Here is a 24,816-nt window from a genome sequence, read left to right as displayed (position 1 = left end):
GTTATAATCTGACCAATTCGTTTTAGTGCGGCTGGTGGTTGATTAGTCATTGACTTCAAATAAAAGCGGAGCAGTGTGCACCCTCATCATCGTGTCAGCTTCGTCTCAGAAACTTCTCATTTGGATTCCTTTAAGGCTTTTATCAGATATCTATACTTATTATAAAAGTGTCAGACTTCAAGCACATTTTTACCCATGTGATTAACACAGTACAGTCAGCACATGTACCTATAGATGTGTCATGTGATGTCGTGTGCACTGGGTAATAGAGAAAATACACTTTTACATAATATATGCATATGTATAGTGGGATCATGTGGACTAAAAGGTGATAGACTTTTGTGCATGGTGTGAAATGTGCGTTGCCTTAACATGCAGCACATACATTACACAGCTCAGGAGGGGAAAATGTGTTTGGTGGTGTAACGACTTGTCTAACCAATAAATGACATGATTAGTGCATGTCTTCATAAGGAATCTTTGCTTCACTACCCGTGAAGGTTTTTTTTTAGATTCACTGTTGGCAGCAGCTTTCAAGTTAGAGTTATATTTACCTTAGTTGACTTGTGCTATTTATCTTCAGTGACAGTTACAGTGTGATTAACTTTTCATTGAGTAGTACGAGAGAATTGTGAGGAGCACATAGTGCATGTAAACATCTCATTAAAGCACTGATAATTGGCTTTAAACAAAGTAGATGGGAAATGGAAAATGCTCGAAAGCAATTTAACTCACAGTATGTCTTAACAAAGCATGAAATTATGATTATATACAACATTTCATGTCTAAAAAAAAAGTTGAAGATAATTCATTTGTCAATTTCTTATTCTCACTGATCAAAGTTCAAAGATAATCTTGTATGTGAAAATCTTAAAGGGATAGTTCAACATTTTGGCAAATTCACTTAGGTTCATTATCTTCAATTGTCGATGCAAGCTGTTTTTAGACCGACAGGGCAGAGACGCGAGCTGCGAACGGTACTTTCGCCTTTCCCTCATCAAACGCATCAAATACACAATCCAACAACTCCAAAACGCTCTTGTGGACGAGTTGTGACCTGCACATTCACCACGCTATAAAATAATCATGTAATTATGTAACATTACGTCACATGAAGCAAATTCTGGGAACTACTTGCGCTTTTAAAATCACTCCGCCCAGCAGCCGTGTCTGAAATGTAGTTCCGGCTACGCATTTGCCTCGAAAACAATTCCGTCTCGTAATGTTACATTATTATTTCATAGCGTGGTGAATATACAAGTCCCAACTTGTCCACAAGAGCATTTGGGAGTTGTTGGATTGTGTATTTGATGAGTTTGATGTTGCATTAGCTGAACAGCTCGCATCTCTGCCCCGCGGATGTCAAAACAACTAAAGGTAATGAACCTACCCCTATGACTATATATATATATAATAGGGATCATGACATAGGTGAATTTGCCAAAATGTTGGACGATCCCTTTAATCTTGAGAATCTAGAACCACAGGTCATTTGACCCATTTTCATGATAAATGATCAAGTTACTGATCAAATAAATACCTGTTTCAAATACGTCTTTCTTGATTGATTGATTGATTGATTGATTGATTGATTGATTGATTGATTGATTGATTGATAAATTAACTCGTTGCTGAAGCTCTAGAGTTCACACGGGTTCAAGATTATACAAAAGATTGTAAAGTCATTTTCATTGAACTAAACTTAAACGACATGAAGCAGCTTTTTACTGGCCACACACAACTGGGAGTTTATTGTGCAGATCTTAATGTTTATGGATCTGGGACTTCCCGTAATCAAATCCTTTGGTGTGAACGGAGCAGCAATGGTTCATGAACATTGATCCCATGAGAGCGCAGTGACGGGGGGGTTGCGTATTATACGACTCCCCACAACTCTCCACGTCAGTCTCCGTTGGTTTCATTTTTGTTTTTTGGTGCATGACTTTAGAGTCCGCCTCCATGTTTGTTTTCCCCATAAAGTCACACACAGGGTTGACGAACTCCCCTGCTCTCGTCTGAATCGCCTGGCTTTGTGTCGATTTAGGATTAAAATATTCAGAATCGGTTAAATCTGTCGTCATGTCTCTGCTCCCCCAGCTGCTCAGATTTTAAAAACCCTGCAGCAGTGTGCACCGAGCCTTACCTGGATAATTCACCTGAAGCCAAAGCTGGAGGTGTAGTATTGCCCTGTGACTGAACCTTGACCCCAGGTAACCCCTCCCACCTGTCAGCTGTGAAATAGCTCACAGCCACATGAGCCCTCCCTCTCTCCCTCTCTCCGTCTCTCTCTCTCTCTCCCTCTGTTCTCCTGGGCATGTCTTTACATGCCGAGTTACACCACGGGAGGGAGGAGACAAAGACAAAAACAAAAAAAAAAGAAAACAAGAAAAACCGGAGCGCATGAGAGAGAGAGAGAGAGAGCGACAGACAGACAGACAGTGTGGTAGAAGGAGGTGTGAGGTATTAACAGAGGGTTGGGACAGGAGCTCAGGAGCGTGAGAAAGGAGAAGGGAGGATTTCATTGTGGAGCTGCAGTTCGATGGTACCGATGCTGGAAAAGTCGTAAGAGTGGACAGAGACTGAGAGGAGGGGAAGACTGGAGCTGTAATTGGGAGACGGAGGACGGCTCAGGCAGGGGAGGGGGTGAGAGACAGTGTCATTATATCTGAGAAACATGCTGTCACCTAACCCTCTTGATTCATTCCTTCTCTCTCTCTCTCCTTTTTTGCATTTCTTTTTTTCTTTGACAGAGCAGCTCCACGATACCCAGGAGAGGCATAGTGATGATGGTGGTGATGATGATGGTGATGATGATGTTGATGAAAGGTGGTAACCATGGATCCTCTTCCTCGCTTCTGGGTGTCAAACCCGGCAACAAGCTCAAGATCAAGACCAACGGAGGAGATGACGATGAGGCGAACCATTAGCTGACTTGACCTTCCTCCGACTTCCTCTTCCTCGCGGCGTTCCACCTGGAGATCTGCAGGGGAACGGAGACAGCAACTGATACTAATCACCTGATGCAATACTTACAGGAACTGCCGGTGTGATAGAATACCCAGGCGCTGGCTGCCCAGAGCTGTCACGAAACCAGAGTTGCTGTCGCCGTCGCCAGCAGCTGCAGCTCAGCCCTCAAAGTTACCTCGCAGGAGCATGGTGGGACGTGGGGTTCGGAGCAGCCGGTTGTCTCCTGGATGTCAAAAAAAAAACACCAGGAGCAAATGAGCAGCAGCAGCGGATTTGGCAGCAGCAGCAGCTCCAGCTTGCTCCGGGGCCGGCGTTTCTACTGCCGGGAATGGGCCCTGGACAAGCTGCGGCGCTGCCTGGACGCCCGATCCGTGCCGGGACAGCCGCCGGGGCTGCTGGTGACGGGGGGCTCGGGCGCTGGGAAGACGGCGCTGTGCACGGAGGCGGTGTGGCCCACCTCCAAGGCAGGTGTGGCGGCGGCACTGGCGCCACGCTGCCTGGCCTCCCACTTCTGCCACAGGGAGGACCAGAGGAGCACGGTGGCCTGGAGGTTCGTGCTGGGCCTGGTGGAGCAGCTGAGGGCCTCGCCGCTCCTCTCCCCCGGGTACAGAGACGTCCTCAACAGCCCGTCTGTGTCCTCCGCTCTGGAGCCTCACACCTGTCAGAGAAACCCTGACGACACCTTCAAGAGGTTTGTATCATATTATTTCAAAATTTCCCTTTGAAAATTGAATTCTCAGTGTGAGGAAATTATTGCACTTTTTTTTATGTGTGTGTGTCATGGGTTTGATCTAAAGAGGGGGAACTTTTTTTATTTTTATTGAGCCAGACTGTAGAGAAGTTTCAAGGTTGTCAAATGAGAGGGGGCGGAAAGTTGCCGCAAGGTAACGAGCAATGGAGCCCATCCAGACGCTTGTTGGCATGTGTGTGCATGTTGGAGAGCGTGGCTCATTCCCAGCTCAACCCAGCAACATTCACAGTGTGTGTGTGTGTGTGTGTGTGCGTGTGTGTGTGTGTGTGTCACACTGTAAAGGTTGAGGCGACTGATGAAAAGCAGGAGCAGTTGAACAAAATTACATGTGTCAGCAGGCAAAATAAAAAAAAAAGTGGTTTATCAGATTCAAACATGAACGAAAGCAACTTGGTGAAAACCTGCAACACAAGTTTTGTTAAAGGTAAGTTTCAACATGTGGCTGTTACACACACGTGAAGGGTTTTATGTGACATTTCCCACAAGCATGATGAAACATACAGTAGAAAGCAAATTTAAAAAGGATTCATGAACAAATCATCAGGTTAAAACACAAAATGCATCATCAACACGTCTCTGACATGTGGTTGACAATACATCAGATTACATCACTGTAGATAGTTTCTTTAGTTAATATAAGACAGATGTGTTTTAACCTGATGATCTGAAGATGAATCCTATTAAAATTTCTCTCTCTGTATATCAACATGCTTGATTGAAATGTCATGCAAAACCCATCAAATGTGTAAGAACAAGAAAAGTTATAATATGTAGCACTTTCCACACAGATATAAAGTACTTTGCAATCAAATGAACTGATGGAAGAATTACATATAGGGCTGTCAAAGTTAACGCTAAAAATAAACTGTTAATGCTAATTCCTTTTAAAGCCACTGTTTTTTGACACACGATGAACACAACTCATTACGTTGAATGACATTGAACAAATGCGATGAATTGCGATTTACTACGGACACTTACTTTACTACGCAATTCCTTGGAATTAAAAATTTTAATTGATTGACGGTCCTAATTAAAACCATAATACATCAAATAAAAGCAAAGATATTAAAGCAGAAGTGAGTGATATATTTGTGTTAATATAAGTCTTAAATAGTTATATCTTCCGACAGCAATCACTTACATAGAGTGTTTGGACTGAAACACGGGTCTGTCAGTCCCTCTGCTCTGCTCTGAGCCGAAGAGAAAACATTTATCGTATCCTACAGTTTTTATCCAATGAGGAGAGAGAACGGCATGCAGGGCTGTGTGTGCAGCCAAGGAACGGCGTGAATGTGGTGACGTAGCGACGAGGACTGTTATGGTGCGTTCAAGGAAACTCGTATTTTTCCGACCGTGAAGTGGTACCAGTTCGATCTGGTACGAGTTCACCGGTCGGAAGTTACGAGTGGCCGTTATAGTGACTTTCACCGGTAAAACAGGTCGGAAAAACACGAGTGGGTTGCCTGGAACGCTACAAAGTCGTAAGTTGTGACTTGAAGCTGTAATTTACGATTTCAAAAGCCTGCCTGGAACGCAGCATTAGCGAAAACGACCGGATCACTCACTTCTGCTTTAATATCGGTCTGACAGTCTTCAGGGACCATTATTGGTTTTCTTTCATCTCAAGTAATTATAGCTTACTAAGCAGGAAAACATTGTCATGTTAAGTGATTAGATAAAATCTTACACAATTCCACCTTAGGTGAATAAGTGGTGATAAAGACTGAAGATCTGCCTCAACATCAAACATCTGTGTACAAGATAAAAAAACTTTCCCACCGTGAAAAGAAAGAATGACAACCACAGTGGGGGAAAAAAAGAGGTGTGAAGGCTTTAAAGCTGCTCCTCTTACTTTTTCTAAACAGAGGTGATTCTTTGCAGGTGTTTAGACTGTCAACAGACAAAAAGCAGCTCAGACACTGTAAATGTAAAAAAAAAACATGCGGTAAAGCAAAGCGAGAGGGAGAGAGAGGCCGGGGCAGTCACAGGAAAAAGATGGCAGCAGCCATTCTTCCTCGTCTTATATTTATTTCTCTTCTCATAATGCGGCCCATTCACGGCGCACACAATGGGCCTCCAGTGTGAATGAATGCAACAGTGTTATTTACGACACAACATCCTTTCAGAGAGAGGGTAAAAAGGAACAAAGAGGCAAAAACTGCCTCCAGTACCCCGGTGACCATCTCGGCACCAGTCAGCGAGGTCACTCTCCTCTCCGGGAGTTTTTTTTTTTTTTTTTTTTTTTCCTTTTTCTTTTTTTCACTCGGCCCTGCTGTGTTTACTCAGCGATGAGTCTGAGCCCTTTTACACTCCCCCTGTGTTTGCTCTCCTCTGGTGTGAAGTACCGAACTGGATTCCACACTCCCCTCAGACTGGCTCGCGGCCAGCGGCTGTTTGTGTTTGGAGCCCTTGTGAGAGAAAGTGGCCGCGGGGCGAAAACGCTGCCATGTGAGAACGGCCGTCGACAAGCTGATGAAACACGGGGAGCTCGAGTCGGCCGCGGAGAGAGAGAGAGAGAGAGAGAGAGAAGCAGCTGCTCTGGATGTATGTGCAGAAGCAGCTGGTGGCTCGGAGCAGTCACTCGTCAGTTGAACTTTGATGTGCTGCTGTTCGCTCCACCTGGAAACTCCTGCAGTTTGACTGAAAGCTCAAGAAAACATTTCTGTGTGAGAACTGATGAGTCAGATACGTTACTGTTTGACACTTGTAGGTCAGTGTCACACATCTTAGTTTTACGTTTAGGGAAACAAAAAATCCCATTGTTCCTGTTTGCTCTATTGTGCTCAAACCACTGACTGTAAATAAAGATCGACGTCGCCTGTGTGATGTCACTCTTAGGTTTCTGAAGCTCAGAGCGGGCTGCTTCCCTGCCACCATCTTGGCAGCGCCTGACCCTGACATCACTTAAAGATTAACTACTGTATGCAGGATCTGTAGCTTAAAGGGATAGTTCACCCTAGAATGATATTTCGCTCATTATCTACTCACCCTCATGTTGACTAAGGGCTGGAAGAATTATCAGAGTCCACCGTCCCTTCTCTTAGTTACAGGGGGTCTTGGCGTAGCAGTGAATTTCAATGCAACGGTTGCAAAGGGACACCGGAGCTCTTCGTAAAAAAACACACACAAAAAAACATCCAAATACCTCCATGATGCTCGTATGTAATGTCCGTCTTGTGCTGAAGCCCCAAATTGCGTAATTGTCCCGAAAAAAATTAAATAAGTCTATATTTTAAGCTTGTTTGTAGCGGAAGCTTCTCGTCTTCTTCTTCTTCTCCTCTTCCTGGTCCGTCCAAATCTCGCGTGATTCGCAGTAACCGCACTGACGCCGGCGCAAATCACGCGATATTTGGACGGACCAGGAAGAGGAGAAGAAGAAGAAGACGAGAAGCTTCCGCTACAAACAAGCTTAAAATATAGACTTATTTAATTTTTTTCGGGACAATTACGCAATTTGGGGCTTCAGCACAAGACGGATATTACATACGAGCATCATGGAGGTATTTGGATGTTTTTTGTGTGTGTTTTTTTTACAAAGAGCTCCGGTGTCCCTTTGCAACCGTTGCATTGAAATTCACTGCTACGCCGAGACCCCCTGTAACTCAGAGAAGGGACGGTGGACTCTGATAATTCTTCCAGCCCTTAGTCAACATGAGGGTGAGTAGATGATGAGCGAAATATCATTCTACAGTAGGGTGAACTATCCCTTTAACCTTCCTCTTGTGTTAGGGTCACCACTGACCTGTTTTTAGGTTTTAAATGCATAGAAGTACCACATATTTGTGTATTGCATCAAGGCTTTTTGACTTTGCCAGGAACCTCTATTTAAACAAAATAAAACCTTTTCTTTTCACAAATTTCTAAAACGGTCTGGTTAAAATTATGATTTATTTGTGGTGTTAGGGACAGTTTCGGCCTGGTTAACACGATAAGAATAATAATGAGAGTTAAAACTGAAATCATACGTGCAAAACCAACCTTTTCATGGATCAGGAAGCCTAACGATGTAACCAAGAGAAGAAAAACAAATTGGATGAAAAAAAAATGGGTCAAAACTGACCCTAACACAAGGGATGGTAGCAGAAAGCTAACACAAGACGAAGGTTAACAATGCTAAATTTTTACCTTAATTAAACAGATTTGGAGTAATTGGGATGGTTTAATAAATGGCTTAACTAGTTACGCAAATAGAGGCTCTCTGCCTTCCATGTGTGTCACTTATTGCATCTCATGGCTGAAAACCAACCTTCCAACCAAGATCAGTGCCGCTGCCCCGGTGTCCCAGCTCTCGTCTCTGCGGCACCACGACACAAACGCGCCCCGTAACCCGTATTTCTTGACAGATTAAACTACACAAATGTACACGTCATACAGTAACATAGTTAATGATATATAACATTATGTATCGCGCTATTGATTGATTTCTCGCCGGCTTCGTTGTAAACAAATGCACATGGCCAGGAGGAGGGTTAGCAAAACAGTGGAAAAGTGACCGGATTTGCATAGTTCCCCTTTAACTCCCAATTTATCCGAAAAAATGGAAAACAAACTGTTGAATCAAACTGGTGGTAAACTGGTGCATCGCTCACATTAGCACAGTTGGATGTCTTTCTTGAAAGATAATTCATTTGCGAGCTCATTAACTACACTAAGCCTACCCTAGTACCCTGATACCTTGATGCTAGTTTATATTTACACAACATAGTAATGCTAATTTCACCCCAATTAAAAAAAAAACCCAGAAGCATAGACTTCCTCATGTTCTGCTAGTCAATTAACATTATTAATCTTCCTGTATTTGCATTAATTGTTGTGGAGAGATCATGTGTAGTGACTCACATTACCTGAGGTCACACCTAGCAGACTGTGATGGCTCCACCTGCATGACTTTAATCTGTAATAAAATGTAAATAGATGACTCATGAAAATTCACCCCCAGCACAGTTGTATTTATTCTCAAGCTCCTGTGGTTTCTGCTTGTTATAAAAACACAGAGAGAAGTCAACATCTCATGCTCATGCTGGCTAACTAGACACCGAAGCATAATAATGGCATAAACAACAAGTGCTAACAGAACAAACACAAGTATTTTGTACAGTAATGTGATTGAGTCATTTAGTTGAAACACTAGGAGGAAGACATAAAACATGCTGCTTTTTAGATGACACATCAGGTTAAGTCAGTCAAACAATCCACTTTATTCATATGCTCATATCATGCAGTGTATTTATACTTGCACTGTTTAAACAGATGGTTTGATTGATGGCTCACAGTGAGCAGATGGAGGAAACGGTAGTGTGTAATGGTCGGCTGTGTTTGGATTAATGCTAACAGTTGACCTCCTTTGGTCCAGTTTGCTTTGGAGCGAGACAGACAACAGGACCAGAGTTACACCACGCTCTCCTTCCTGCCCACTCCAGATCTGGAGCTCGGTCTGGGGTCAGTTAGAGAGCATCACCTGAGGCCTTGAGAGCCAGTGAAGCGATCCAAGTAATTTGACCGTAGAGAGGCAGCCTCCCAATGATTGCCCAGTCCAGTTAAAGCTGAGGGTCAAAGATCACACACACACACACGCGCACTCAGCCTTGTGTGAGATAAATGAAGCAGCGATAAAAGGTTCGTTACACTTCCTCTTTTGGCTTCTGCTGTAATCAGATGACTTAATCACACAGAGGTATGATAAGCTTGTTTAAACCCAGCTGTCACTTAGTACCTTTTAATTGCCGGATACGCTCAATGATGATGGATATAAGTCAAGGCTTCTGTGTAGTTTAGGTAAAGAGAGAATGATGATGATTCACTTCTACATTAAGGCTTGGTCTGTAAATAAAAGATAAAGATGTGATGTGAAACCTTGACTTCAGACACTCTGTAGGTGTGATCAGTACTTCTCCTTATCTGTGTTGTTTTGTCTGTCTTATACACAAAGTTACGGTTCAGCAACATTTTCAAGCAATCTTTCTCTCTGTTAATGTAATATTTTGGGGTTTTACACAGCTGGTTATGTCTTCTTGGGTTCTGGGAATGTGTGATCTGACTAACTTTTTTTTAAATGAATGATTAATTGAAAAAGAAATGCAGAATTTGACCATGAAAATAAGTGTTCACTGCAGCCCTTAATTAGATTTCTTTTTTTTAAAGGTGCTTACTGGAAGTTTTTTTTTCTTCTTTTTAATACCTTTCTCAAAAAAGTTACATTATACAAGACTAACTCTAAGAAGATGTTCTAGTTCACAGTAAAAATGCATCATATTTAGTGAGTCAGCAATATTTAGGTTGTTATCTGCTAACGGATGTGTCATGAATTGAGATATATACAGATGTGGGCGGTTTATCACCTCTGCTGAATAGTTTTCTGAACCCTGAACTAATGCAGATGTTGTAACTACAGTAATAACTGATGCAGCATCAACTGACACTAATGGTGAAAATGTCTGTAGAGCGAGTTTATTCCTTCATGGACGAGGTGCTGAACATGGTGGATGTAGTAATGAGCAGCACAATGCAGATTAGTTCGATGCATCATTACCAAAGTCTAATCACTGTGAATGACTAATTCCTGCTCCCTTGCGCGTTTGCTGGTCCTGAGGCTGATATTTTTGCTCTTGACCTCAACACATTCAGTTAATGAGTCTGCTGCTTATTTAGCCCCACAGGCCCATGTTTGCTTGATTTGCCAAGCTCCTGCATCATCAGCCAGTGAGTGTGGTGAAAATTTCACGCATTTCTGCCGTAACGCCTCTGTTTGCAGCTTGGATGACCTCTCACCAGTGTTTTATAAACAGTTTCCTGTTTCCTTCCTGGTGGAAGCCTGTTCTACTTTCACAGCGTTGGAAACACTCGCTGTTTGCTGCCACTGTTGATCATTTTGAAGCTGAGAAGATGCAGATTTTCTTTCTCTTTTTTTTGTTTTTTTTAGCCGTTTAAATCTGTCTTAGAGAAAAGCTGTTTGACAAAAGGTGACTGGACCTTCTGGTCATTCTTAAACACAGACATTAACACTAATAACAGCGCACGCACACACACACACACACACACGCACACACACACACACACACACACACACACTTGCGTTAAGCCTCTGTTTTCTCCATATATAACAGACTGCTGTCACAGGTTAATCACTGTTTGTCACCTTCAAAATAAGAGCCTTTAGGCATCTGCAGCACAGAATTAAACCAGACTTATAAATATATTCATTAACCTCAACTCTCCTATTTGATGTGATTTATTTTATTAATTTATTTTTTACAATAAAGAGATGAAGCACAGGTTTCTATAGTTACTAGGACCACTATGCAGCTAATGTAACATCCTGAGTTGTTGTTTTTTTGTCTTTGTCTCAGGCTTATTTTTTTTACTGCAGGCACAGTAGCCATCTGGAGCATGAACTTTGTTCTTAAATGCCCCTGGTTTCTCTCATACAACTTTCACTTTCATGATTAAGTTTTCATCCTCCTGCAGCAGCAGCAGCTCTGTGCCTCCTCGTGTTGACTGCACAGCTTCCTTCTCCTCACATAAACCTGCCTCAGGTCTTAAGTCTAGATGCTGGAATAAGACATCATTGCTGTCGCTGTCTGTATTGTATATTATTTTAAAATGCTTTAAGGTCTGTGAATTGTTGCTGAAACAACAACAACGGCAGAATATTTAATGGTGCATTACATGAAAACTTTAAGCTCTAAAGCTTTAATGTTCGAGTGAGGAGGTTTTTTATGGGTCAGGAAGTGAATTTAGTCTGTGGATGAACCTTAGCAGAGACGAGGAATGTGTGTGTGTTTAAATATCAGCCTGTGTGTGTGTGTGTGCGTGCTCAGGGCGGAGCAGGAAATATCAAAGGTTCCTTTTACCTGAGTCACCTTCAGATCACAGCGGCAGGGTGTGGGTGCTGCTGAATGTGCTCTTTTAAAGACTCTTACACTGTAGTTTGCCCAATTGTTTTACTGTTTTACAATGTGTTGCAGGGTTTAAAGTAACTTGCAGACTAATCCTACAGTAGCTGTTTCTCAGAGTTAGAGGTTGAATGTAAATGCTGCCTGAGTTGTTCTGAGTTAAAGCGTTTAAACTGAAGCAGACAGAAGGATTTTGCTTCACCATTAAAGTTTTGTCTAATTTTCGTGTTCTGACAGTTTTAAGGAATTTGTTTTATCTCGATCTTGATGAAATTCCTTTTGAGCAAACACATCAAGTTGTTTTTGTTTTTGTTTTTGAACTGACTGTGAATCTAAAAAAACGGAGAGCTGAGGTGAGATTGTTTGTTTCTGAAATGTGTGAAATGGAAAAAACAAAAGAAGGAAAAAAATAACTCCAAAGTGAATTCTTGTGATGAATCTAGAATTGCCTCAAGTCATTGTCAGATCAAAATAGCTGCCTGCATATCGATGCGAGTGATTTCACTGAGTGTCACTGCTTTAATATGCAGAGGAAGGTTTGACCTACTGTGTTTATCTGTGATGTAATTACACTGCAGTGCATAATATGAAAGAAAAACGCTCATTCTGTTAACTTCCAACTCCCTCGTCCGCCCACGACTTCTGCAGCTTTTCACACTTCTGTCTCTCCTCTTTGTGTGTCTGTCTCTCTCAGAGCAGTGTTGGGACCCCTGTTAGACCTTCCTCCTCCTGCCCAGACTCTGATGCTGCTGGTGGACTCCCTGGACGTGGGGCACGGGCCGGGGCTGGGGGCAGGGGGCGGGAAGAGAGGCTCCATCGCAGAGCTCCTGGCTGCCAACCAGCACCTGCTGCCTGGCTGGCTGCTGCTGGTCTGCTCCGTCCGCCGCAGCAACAAGACTGTGTGCAAGATGTTCTCAGGTAACAGATGAAAAAAGAAAGAGAGTCACTCTGTCAATGTGTTTCTAAATGAGATCATGAATTTAAAGCTTTTATGAGGCTGGAAATTGGAAAATGCAGACATGAGGGGTTAGTGAAGGAGATTCATTTGCTGAATACTTACTGACATGTTTATAAAAAATCCTCATCTTAAAGTCTTAATATTTCTATATTTTTAGCTTCTTTGTTAATTTGCAACCCAGTAGAAGTCACTTAGCAACCCCTGACATCCTTTTTATTAATCAAGCATGTAGCGCCAGGTTGTCCTCCCCTCAATATACCTCCGAGTTTTGATTCTCTTTCTGTAATGATAAAGTCATTATTGCCAGCGACCGTAGCATTATACCATTAACAATGCATCCAGTGGCTGAGCAAGTGCTGAATAAGAAATAAAAGAATCTGCTGTGTCTTGGCTTCAGTTTTGATCTTGTGTGCAGAGTCACTGAGTCTGAATTTGAAGTGGCCCTAATAAGGCAGGGAACCTCAGCCATGATTTTTTTTATGTAACTATAACAGAAGGGATCTTTTTTGACTATAGCTCTTGTTTTAAGTTTGGCACTGACTTGCTCTGGTTGTATGCTCCAGCTTCATTTTACTAACAAATTACAACTGAAGGAGGGAGGTGTTGTTTTATAACGGTGGAACCTGATCATCAACTTATACACTGCAATGGTAATGATTGGTTTCATAAGCAATACATCTCTTGATTTGACAATGAAATGTCAGAAATTGATGAAAAAGGTTCTAATTCTTCAACTGTCCAAACCACAACCCATTAAATCTCTCAGAGAAGTCAGAGAACTCACAAATGTTTGTAACTGTTGCTTAGAAAATGACCAAAACTATTATTAGAGTTGATAAATAACCAACATCTTGAATACTCAATTGACCAAGATATTGTTTTAGCTCTATAGTATACTCTGGAGATATATAGGAAGATTGTGCTGATAGATAATGCAAACATCAAGACGTTATTTGACTTGTTTTCCCATAAATGTGGTAACTTATTATTTGTAATACTAAACATATAAACCGTACATACAGGTGCATGCATGCAGTGTAACTGTATATGACCAAAAATAACCAGCAGGCACACACCTGTGACAGACAGACAAAACATGTCATCTAATCTATACATATCTACAGTAGACCTGTAGGCAGTAGCATACAGTACATCTATGTTTATATCTTTCTATAGAAAGAAAAAATGCTCGGTGGCACAGGTCAGTAAAGGTACGGGAGGTGACGGCTGGGTGGTTCATCTACATCCGTTGATCTTACTTTGTGTTGTAGTTATTCACACTGTGATTAGAAAACCAAAGTAACATATTGTGAACTGAGAAAGCCGTCAGCTGCCAGTAAAAACAAACCTGCTCTGCCTGTTTCTGTGTCGTAGGTTTTCGTAAGCTCTGTCTGGATGATCTGCGGAAGCCCTCGCCGGTCCACGACGTGCAGCAGTACATCCTCTGCCGGCTGGATGAAGACCCGTCGCTTCGCCGGCAGCTCACCCCCGACACGGCCGACATGCTGAATCTGCTGCACATCAAGAGCGGTGGCTGCTTTCTCTTCCTGGAGCGCGTGCTGGACGGCGTGGCGGCCGCGCTGGTGGGTCTGCGGGAGATCCGGGACATCCCCGGGACCCTGAACGGCCTCTACCTGTGGCTGTGCCAAAGACTGTTCCCCCGCGGGCTCTTCACGTACATCAGGCCGTTGCTCAACGTGCTGTTAGCCGCTCCGAGGCCCCTCACGCCTCAGCAGCTGTTCACAGCAGTCTGGACTCACGACACCTCGCTGAGCCTCCAGGACTTTCAGAACAAGCTGCGAACCCTCTCTCCGCTCCTCATCGACGGCCCCGGAGGCACCAGGCTACTCTTTCATGCCAGCTTTGCAGAGTGGCTGACGGACGTTAAATACTGCACCCAGAAGTACCTGTGTAGCAGGACGGAGGGTCACAGCATGCTCGCCATGGCTTTGACTCTGCAAGGGCCAAACCTGGACATTGAGGACACTTGCCAGCTAGCCACACATTTAGTTTGCTCCGGCCACCATAGAGACAACCTTTCATTACTGGCGCTGTGGATGCTGTGGGCAGATGTGCCTGCTGTTGCCCCCAGTGGCGGCCGTGCCCTCACCACATCCTTGAGTCAACCTCCTGTCCTGGTCAGTCAGGAAGTCCTCCAGCTGTTAACGAGGACTGGGCTCGTCTCTGCAGCCTGTTTCTCAGACGAAGACCCGACGAGTGTTGGAGTGCATTGTGTAGGTGAAGAGGGAACTCACGTCTCACGACCGTCTTTCGAGAGGGAGGTGTCTGTGAAGAAGCTGCTAGACAGCGGAGTGTCTGTGAACCAGCTGCGTTCAGCAGATGGACAGACCTTGCTCGCTGCCGCAGCCCACGACGGCTCCGCAAACGTAGTCCAACTTCTCCTGACGCACGGCTCCGATCCGCTGATCAGCGACCATCAGGGTCAAACGCCGCTGACGCTGGCCTCCAGGCAGGGCCACGTCAAAGTGCTGTCTGTGCTCCTGGACTGGGCCAAGGTCCAGGAGCCAGAAACCGCAGCACGGATGATGGAGCACGTCGACAGCGAGGGCTGGACGGCGCTGCGCTCTGCGGCCTGGGGAGGACACAGCGAGGCCGTTCGGCTCTTGCTCGATGCGGGAGCGGATGTCGACGGGTGCGACGGCGAGGGCCGGACTGCCCTCAGAGCGGCCGCGTGGGGTGGTCACGACGAAATAGTTCTGACCCTGCTGGACTACGGGGCGCAGGTGGACAAAGCCGACAGCAAGGGACGCACGCCGCTCATCGCCGCTGCCTATATGGGACATCACGAGGCGGTGGAGATACTGCTGGACCACGATGCAGAGGTGAACCTGGCTGATGGAGACGGGCGCTCTGCTCTGTCAGTCACCGCCCTCTGCGTCCCGACAGCAGCAGGGGTCAAAGGTTACGGCGAGGTAGCGAGTCTGTTACTGGACCGTGGCGCCGATCCGGGACACAGGGACCATGATGGCATGACGCCGCTGCTTCTCGCAGCCTATGAAGGTCATGAAGAAGTGATTGAGCTTCTCCTGGAAGCCGGTGCAGATGTGGATGAGACCGCCGGCCCAGATGGCAACGTCACGGCTGCGGCGGCTGTCACTGCCCTGCTGGCGGCCGCAGCAATGGGCCACATGAAGACGGTGTCTCGCCTGCTCTTCTGGGGAGCGGCCGTGGACGCCATCGATTGCGAAGGCAGGACAGCGCTCTGCCTGGCAGCGGCGAGAGGCAGCACCGAGGTCGTCCGCGCCCTGCTGGACCGAGGACTGGACGAGAACCACAAGGACGACCTCGGCTGGACCCCGCTGCACGCCGCTGCTTGTGAAGGCCACCGGGCGGTTTGCGCTGCTCTGACAGAACGAGGGAGCATGGCACGCGTCGGCGAGATGGACATTGAAGGACGCACCCCTCTCATACTGGCCGCCCAGGAAGGTCACTGGAGCACTGTCAGGCTGTTGTTGGACAGACGTTCTCCCATTGACCACCGGGCCTACGACGGACACTCCGCGCTGAGCGCCAGCCTCCTGGAGGGACACGCCGAGGTGGCAGAGCTGCTCATGAGGCGAGGTGCTGATACTGATGTCCGGGACGCAGAGGGAAGACCTCTGCTCTACCTGCTGGTGTTGGAGGCCCGCCTTGAGATGGCTACCTTGCTAATAGAGAAAGGAGGTGTCCCGTTAGAGTCCCGGGACTCTGAGGGCCGTACGGCGCTGCACGTGGCCTCCTGGCAGGGATGCGTGGGGATGGTCGACCTGCTCTTGAAGCACGGGGCGAACCCCAATGCACAGGACTCAGAGGGGAGACCACCAATGCACTCAGTGGCGTGGACAGGACATGCGGAAGTAGGACATCGTCTCCTAGAGGCCAGCGGGGTCAAAATAGACCTCGCTTGCCACCAGGGGGCGACGGCTCTGAGCATCGCTGCCCAGGTGGGACACGCCAACATCGTAGCGATGCTTCTGGAAAGACGCGCAAACCCTGATCACATGGATAAATACGGCCGCAGCCCGGTCAAAGTGGCCGGGAAACACAGGCACTTCAACATCGTCAGGCTCCTGGAGAGTTACGGAGCCAAGCCATACCTCGGCTCGCTGCCTAACTCCAGCGTCGTCTCCCCTGTAAAAGTCAACAGGATGCGGCCCTCGGATATCTCAGACATTAACGGAGGTGAAGTCGCCGCTGCCACCTCCTCCTCTTCGATATCTTCTCCCGGCTCCACCGCAGAACGCTTCCACTCCATGCAGAGCTCCCAAACCTCATCCACCTGCCACTCACTGGCCACGGTGCAGACGGTGCCGGCCGACAGTCTCAGCTTCATCCAGCAGATCCAGCAACACTCGCTGCCCCGCAGCCGTAGCCGTCCCTCCACCCTCCCTCCGCCGGGGAGCAGCCTCCATGGAAGCGTCCAGCGCCATCCCAAAGGCAGCCCCCCTCCCACTGTTTGCACAGTCACCGCGATGGTGCACAACGGTGAACTGCCTCAGAAAGGCTTTTCACCTGGACTCCAATGTCACGAGAAAATGAGCCAACAAAATTCACACTTAATAAAAGCAGACAGGACTAATTACGCTGGTGGTAAATGGCACTCAGTCATGGCTTCCCTCGGGATAATGCCGGGGCAAGACGGTCCTACGGTTGGTGCTAAAAACAGAGAGAGCCCTCCTCTGGGTTACCCATACAGACTGCAGAGTCCACTTCAAGGAGAAGCTTGGGATTCTCCACCCCAGAAAAACTTTTTGTCACCTGCTTGCTACAGTTTCACCCCAGTCCCACACTGCAGTGCCTTGCCAGAGGACGTTACGGTTGCAATGACAACCACAGACCCGCAGCTTAATTTGAAACAGGCCATCAAACTGCAGTTTGAGGGTCCCACCAGTGCAGCCTTATATAAGAGAGAGACACCCCTGTGACCGGTGCTCAAGTAAGACACTGAAGTAAAACCTTGCTCCGCTCTTTTTTAGAAACGCTTTTCTCTTCTGAAATGATCAGCTCATTGAGTAGTCATTGTAGTCATGAAGAGTAAATTGAAAATGCCAAATACTGACTGGTTCCAGCATCTCAAATTAAATGTGACATCTGCTCTTTGTTCTTAGCTCTTTGTTTTATATCATTTTAATTAATGTACTGGGCTTCAGTTTTTAGAGGAAAAAAGACAATTGACAGATTCACCGGTTCCCTGAAATCTCTATTTTAATGACAGCTTCTTTGTTTTAGGTGGAGTCGGACATTTTTGCAGTTCAAGGAGAAGGAGCTTTTCACCATGTACAAAGACTTTCTGGGTTCAGATGTGAGAGGAAGTTATGTCATTCACCGCCCCCCACCCCTACTTTAGAAAGCCAGAGGAAGGACAAACTGAATGACATCAAAGCTTCCCACCTTTCTGATGCCTGTCTTGTGTGTTGAGCTGGGCTCTCACAGACAAGATCATACAAATTCATTTAATAATTGTTCATTTTCAACTTGGAACAGTTTTCCATTGTTCTCTGTTCTTAGCTCCACAAAAAAGGTTTTTATTATTTACTTTAAGTATTTGGACCTATAGGACTGAGACTTGACTCATAAGTAGGTTAACAAGACTGTGTCAGCAGCTCCACAGTGAATAACACTCAGTATTATGGAGCACAAGTGTTTAGGTTGGGATATGTCTTAAATTATTTTTTGCTCATAAAGACCCCTTTTTTGAAACAGTAAACAACATTGTTTAAGAGCTTTAAGCCTGTGGCCTTGATGTTTATTGAAGCCTTTTATATTTACAGCGCCCCCCCATAGGTCTATTGCTGACAACCAAACCAACTGTTTGCATAAAAGCAAGCCTACCAAAGCCTGACCCAGTATGAGGTTTATGATACAAACTATAAAGGACGGCCAAGTTTACTGAACCAGCTTGGCTCGTTCTGTGTGCGTCTGCGGAAAAGCAGCAAGGAACATCAGAATTGGATCATTTAAAAAACTGAGGGTGGATGTGGGAGGGACGCGTGTTATTCCAAACTTGTATGTGGCCTAAAGAAATGTCTAGTTCTTTATCATTTTATTTTTCATCTGATTCATATTTAAGTACATTCATTGATTAAATTGGCAAAACTTTTGCCATAAAATTGTCCAACACTGCTCTTGTCTGTTTATTTATGTGGTTAGATTCAATGCACCGATGCACTACAACTAAATGTCAGGGATATCTTCTGATGTGGAAGCATCATGCAGAGATGAAAGTCAAGCAAAACCTCTGATTGTGGCCACCTGGGACTAGAGAACCAGGCACTTTAGTCTGTTTTGAAAGAGAAGAAAGGAAGACTGCACAGAGATCCGATTGTGATTTTTTCTCCATTTTTGTGATGTGTTGTATCCGTAAAAGCCTTTAGGTATTCGGGCCTTGGGAATTACATTTCTAAACTGCATTTACCCTGTGCATTTGGATAAAAACAAACAGAGGCACATTATAGATTGCCAATGCTAAACATCTGCTTAGATGAATAAAGGAATGAGAGTTTGGTTCCATTATTCAATGGACCTAAGGCAGCAGAGCTATTATTCCTCCATATTTGATGTTTTTGACCTTCTTGTACCTTAGAGACGTACCTAATATGAATCTACTGCAAAATTGATGATGTACAAGAGTTTATACAGTCAGATGCACATAGCACATAACCTAATAACTCAGCTGGGTCAAAGCAGGTTAGACCTCTCCTGTCACCTCCTACTCTCTGTGATGAGTTGTTTAGTGTTTAAGTACAAAGAGCTAAGCCTTCTCTATTTATAGCCTCTAGCTATGCTCCGTACCACTTGTAATTCAATGCATTTACTCATAGAGTTTCTTTCATCTGTTTTTTTGGAGCCATGTTTCTGGGCTCCTTATTCAAAGCTAAATGCGAAGCAGCTACTAAATAAATGGGCAGTAAAATTTGAATAGCTCGTCACCCTGACTTACATTTATTTTGTTAATATTCTCCATCAGTACTAAGCAATTGGTTCATGTTAGCTGTTGTCAAGTGCCAATTTTTTCTCTATCCAGTGTTGCACTACAAGCCCATTAAGCTAAGAATATGGATACAGTACAAACCTCCGCACACAAGAATATCCAATTTTTTGGGGAGGACTGGCAAAACAACAATTCTATGAGAAAGCTAAATGTACTGGAACAAAGATAAGACAGATGTGTGGGACTCTGGCTTTCAATACCGAAGCACACAATGATGTTTTGCCACTGACATACATTTCTGTTTGCGTTGTCAGACAAAATCCTCTAATAAGCATTCGCAGAGACTGAGACTGAATGTTGCTGTGTGTTAAACTGAATTCTTGACCATGTCTGTGAAGATTGGCAGACAAAAAAGCAGCTTTTCCCTCTCCAATCATTTGAAGTACAGTTTGAAAAGCTTGTTTTTTTGTTTTTTTTTCAGTGGAAAATGTCAGCTATGTGGCAGGATGTGCAAGATGTTCTTTCAAATCATACACATTAGTGAAGATGTCAGTGAGTTGTTCTCTGCATCCAGAAGCGTGTACTTTATTTAGTGCCATAGTTAGCACCGTCTCTAGCAAAGAGATCACTCCAACCTTAAATCACTGAACATGTAGTAACACTATACCTCAGTTCCTCATGGTATGGATTCCACAAAATGTTGGAAACTTCCCTTTGTATCATATAACATCTGCAGGTTTGCATGCTTCCACCATGTCCCAAAGCTGCTCTGTTGAATTGTTCATGAAACAAGTTTGACAACTTCTGCTTTGTGGCATGGATTATGCATTACCCTGCAGGAAGTAGCCATTAGAAAATGGTAAATTGTGGCCATTAAGTGATGCACATGGTCGGCAACAGTCCTCAGACATGCTGTGGAATTCACACTGTGATTGATCGGCATTAATGGACCAAACTGAGCCAAGAAAACCTTCCCTACAGCAGCACACCGACAGCACAGACCTCCGCTGTTGACACAAGGCCGGTCGGGTCATTTGATTCATGCTCTTGATGCCAAATCCGAACCCCAACCATCTGGACCATGGAAATCTAGACTAATTGAGCCTGGCAACTTTGTTTTTTCCAGTTATTGAGTGTGTATCTGCAGGATGTCATGCATTGTTACGGGCACAACCAACTGATTACACAGAATACGTGTTCCTAATAAAGCAGTAGATTAGTGTATGTTTGTATGCACAGGCAAGTCATGCTCTTGCTGTCATTGAAAGGCACACACCATGTTTTTAACATGGGGTAAGACAAGAACAAAAGCAAACTTGTTCTGGAAATGTGTTGTGTTTGTGAAAAGGGTCACGTGCTGTGCTTTGTAGACAGCATCCAAAGGTAAACACCAGGTGCAGCAGATACAGTTAAATATACAGTCATATTCTTTATTTGCTTGACATTATCAGAATCAGACTATGAGCTTGTTATACTGTGAAAATGCACTTTACTCTGCATAATCTGGTATTTATGTTGGTGTGTTGTGCGTAGGAGCCCAGTCATTTCCATAATTCTTCCTCCACAGCGCAAGTGTGAATTAAAGCAGCATCAATGAATACAGTGAGCACAACATAAAAGCATTTATGTCACATTTTAATTAAAAAACTTTAAAAAACTTTTTATCTTATAGACCAATATAGAGTTTATATGGTAAGTGTGTTTACTTGGATTTGAACATCAGGCAGCTTGTGAAAGGCTTTTCAACTTGTTCTTCAGGAGTGCTTCAACAGTGGCTATAATGTTTTAATCAGCTGATTAAAAAAGAATGGACAGATTGTCTGGAAGTGTCTGTTCACTGTGCATAGAGCTGGTCAAGTGAAAGGGGACGAGATGTCTGCATGGTGAAATGGAAAAAGGGGCTGAGAGAAGGAACAGGAAAAGTGAATGACAGATTGAGCAGCTGCCTAGGAAACGAGGCGGCTCGCAGACTGGAGGACAATGGAGAGACAGGATAGGCAACAGCTGATGGGAAGCAGGTGGGCCTGCTGAGATGGAAACAGGAAGGTTTTCTCTGCAGAGAAGGAGATGCAATGAAGAGACAAGAATGAAGACTATGGGGTCAACTGTAGGTCCAGGAAGGGAAGTCTGTTCAGGGTAGGCGACTATAAATCTAATACTGAACATACGTTATGTTTAAACTGGTTTTGACAGTTCAAATGAGCAAAAAAAAAAAAAAAAAGCTGTATTATTGTGTTTTTTTTAGTTGGTCACAGCTGAAGTGTAGAGCGTTCCAAGGAAGTAGACATGCCCAGGTGAGTTACCAGTCCACACAGCAGGTCGGACTTCATGGCATTCAGACGAGGAGCTGCAATTCAGGTGTTCATGTAGTTTGGGTCAAATCACCATCACTTTCATAAAGAAATTTTAAAGACAATTTTTTATTATGTATTTGATTTCCCATACCCCACCTGCTGCTTCCTTGAGTGGTTCATGGACTCACCTTGTGCCACTTGAGTTGCAAAGTCCAGGAATTATGAATATCTGATATTTGATTCGGTGAGGACAGTATTATGAATAAGATGTGGAAAGGTTTGTTGCAGTGTCTGGGAGTAGAGGAGCTGTATAAAGCTTACAGGTTGCACGGAAATATGCTCAAGGTGGAGTGGAGGCAGTAAGTTTGTTACATCAGGGATAAAAAATGGTGTTTGTTTGTTAGGAGGTGACAGTACAAGCTGGTACACAGTTCTTATATTAGAGCCTAATAAAAAGTCAAAACATACTTGACACATTTGATGAGCATTGACAACAAGCTTCCAACATGACGTAGCCCTATAGATCAAAGATGTGCCCCTTAATTTTGCTGCTGTGCTATTTGCAGATATCCATGGACATCACAACCACATTAAAACACCGGTTGTGTGATTCAGCTCCAAATCATTTTTCTCAAACTATACTGTATATTTCAGCAGACAGTAATTGTCATGTTCTGCTAAGCAATCACAGCACATTTTCAAGCTGTGCCGTTTGCACTGAGAGGGGGTTGCTGAACTGCTGATTAGCTGATGGTTCGATCTGTGAAGTGAAGAGGCTGGTATGACTCTTCTCAGATGTGCAGGAAAATGACTTGCAATGCAAACAAAGCTCTCATGTTATTCTTCACTTGGCAACAGATAGGAGATAAGTAGGTGTTGATCCCAAGAGATTCCTCCTTCAGTTCTTTCTGTGTGCGAGTTCATTTTGTGGTTATTAATTTTCACCCGTGTTAAATTCTAATTGTGTTTGATGTAGCCTACTGCACAAGTCAACTCTTGTTTCCAACCAAGACATTGCTGGCATATTGCATCAAATAAACAACTGTTATTAATGTTAAATTATTCTTATGCTGTCAATTGTAATCAGTTTTCTCTATTCATGAATACAGTTTTAGATGCAATATTCATTTGAAATACTCTGATGACATATCAAAATTAAACATTAATATCTTTCAAATGCCCCTAAAATATATTGTGTAATGTTAGATCATTTATTGCTACAATAGAAACTAATATGCCTAAGATAGTTTTTAGGTTGTTGTGTGTCCACTATTGTATTTCAGGGGAAGATTTGTAATTTTGTTGACTCTCCGGATGAGAAGACTTATAATGGCAGGATTTACAAAACTTTTTGTCAAGTAAGATAAAACAAAACTGAAATATTGCGATAAATAAAAACATCACTCACTCAACATTTTAAATTTATTGTTAACAAATGAACAGTCATCACAACATATATTTATAACATAATTATCTGTCTTTACTCTATACTGCAGTCGTGAACACAAAAATGATAAGAGATTAAAGCAGCTCGTCTTTACCAATAAGTGCTCACACCCACGACTATGCACCCTGCTAAGACATCAGGCCTGTAACATGTCATGGCTTAATCTGAGAGAGCACGAGAGCACTGAAACATTTTGGATGTAATCCAAGTGGTAGGAAAGCACTCCAAAAGTAAAAGCAGCAAGTGGAGGAATAGCAAAAATCAATTTTCAAGTCTCAAATTGAAAGTGGTTCTTGAGGAAAGTAAAAAGGATGAAGAATAAAAAGCAGTAAAAAGTAGTGAAAATCAAAAGACAGGACTCTGTCTGTTAAATTATTGATGTGTGGACTTCACAACAGTATTTTTCTCTTTTTTTTTGTATTTTTAACTATTCTGTTGAATCCCGATAGGAGTTTAAACTACACCAATATGTTTTTGTGTCCAGAGGAAATCTTTTGAGGGTTTGTTATGCTCCAAGATTTGTTGAGGGAATACATGTTCTTACAGAGGTTTAAAACTGTCTAACCTTTTCCCATTTCTTACACTAATTAACAAATTGGATAATTTCAGAAATGCATTACTGAATCAAAAACAAGGTAGACACAGTCTGTTCTTTAGCTGACAGAGAGACTGTGACTTTATCTAATTCTGAATGTTAAATCATAATCTGAAAAGTAATGAGGAACCACAGCTGTCAGATAAATGTTGTGGAGTAAAAGGTATACATTTCCTTGCACCCTTGCCTGGTCCTAAATAAGCCATGGTCTCCTGTATGAAACATCTGCTATTAACAGACACATTTGAGAGAGGAGAATTTGGATGGCAGTCTGGTTTCACTGCTGATGATTCAAACACCATGTATTTTCTGGCATCAGTGAATCCTCGTGTTAAATGCAGAATCCATCAAAGAGCGGTGGATATACATGACAGACACTGATGGTGAAAGAAAGGAGTGGGAGGACTGAAAAAATGCCAGCGTGCTCCACTCATCAGGAAAGAGCAGTGACAGCGTGAAAAATTGTAGAATTTGCAAGAATTACTGAAGCCAATCATGACAAGACGCCACAGAAACGGTCAAACCATTCTCATTTCAACACATCAAAATACAAATGCCACACTGAATAAGAAAGTAATCTCTGCTGTTCCACTTGAAACGGTCTTTTCGACTGTGATAAATTGCGGTAGTTCATGCGCGAGCATTCATATTTGTCTTGGATCATATGAACTTAAAACATAAACTCACTCTAGCCCTGCACCGCTTTGTACTGGTATATCTTAACGCAGTGGTGCATGCTGTCGGACACAGCCAGTTGTCCCTCGGGTAGTAGGGTCAGGCCACGTGGGCTACTCAAGCCCTGGGTTACTATGGGCCACCCCACTCCCTCTGCAGGGTATAACAAGACTCTATGCTCCTCCCCCCAGTCTGCTACTAGCACATTACCATCTTTATCAATACAGATGCCCCAGGGGCAAACCAGGACCGGTCCCAAACCGGCACATACACCCAAAACTCTCACGGTGTTCCAGCCTGGCT

General features: G+C 44.0%; 1 protein-coding gene across 1 annotated transcript; it reads left to right on the top strand.

Annotated features, from left to right (window-relative positions):
- The first annotated feature begins 2,765 nt into the window (after positions 1–2,765).
- On the top strand, positions 2,766–17,641 carry ankrd50l (ankyrin repeat domain 50-like). The gene is made up of 3 exons (XM_083997511.1): positions 2,766–3,658; positions 12,308–12,531; positions 13,946–17,641. Exons 1-3 carry the CDS (start codon positions 3,195–3,197, stop codon positions 17,494–17,496), a joined length of 4,239 nt encoding a protein of 1,412 aa, XP_083853637.1. The 5' UTR covers positions 2,766–3,194; the 3' UTR covers positions 17,497–17,641.
- Positions 17,642–24,816: the final 7,175 nt, after the last annotated feature.

This window comes from Trachurus trachurus (genome assembly GCF_905171665.1).
Source record: "Trachurus trachurus genome assembly, chromosome: 21".
Taxonomy (NCBI): Eukaryota; Metazoa; Chordata; class Actinopteri; order Carangiformes; family Carangidae; genus Trachurus; species Trachurus trachurus.
Note: the sequence above shows the minus strand (reverse complement) of the source record. Positions and strands in the feature narration are given on the sequence as shown.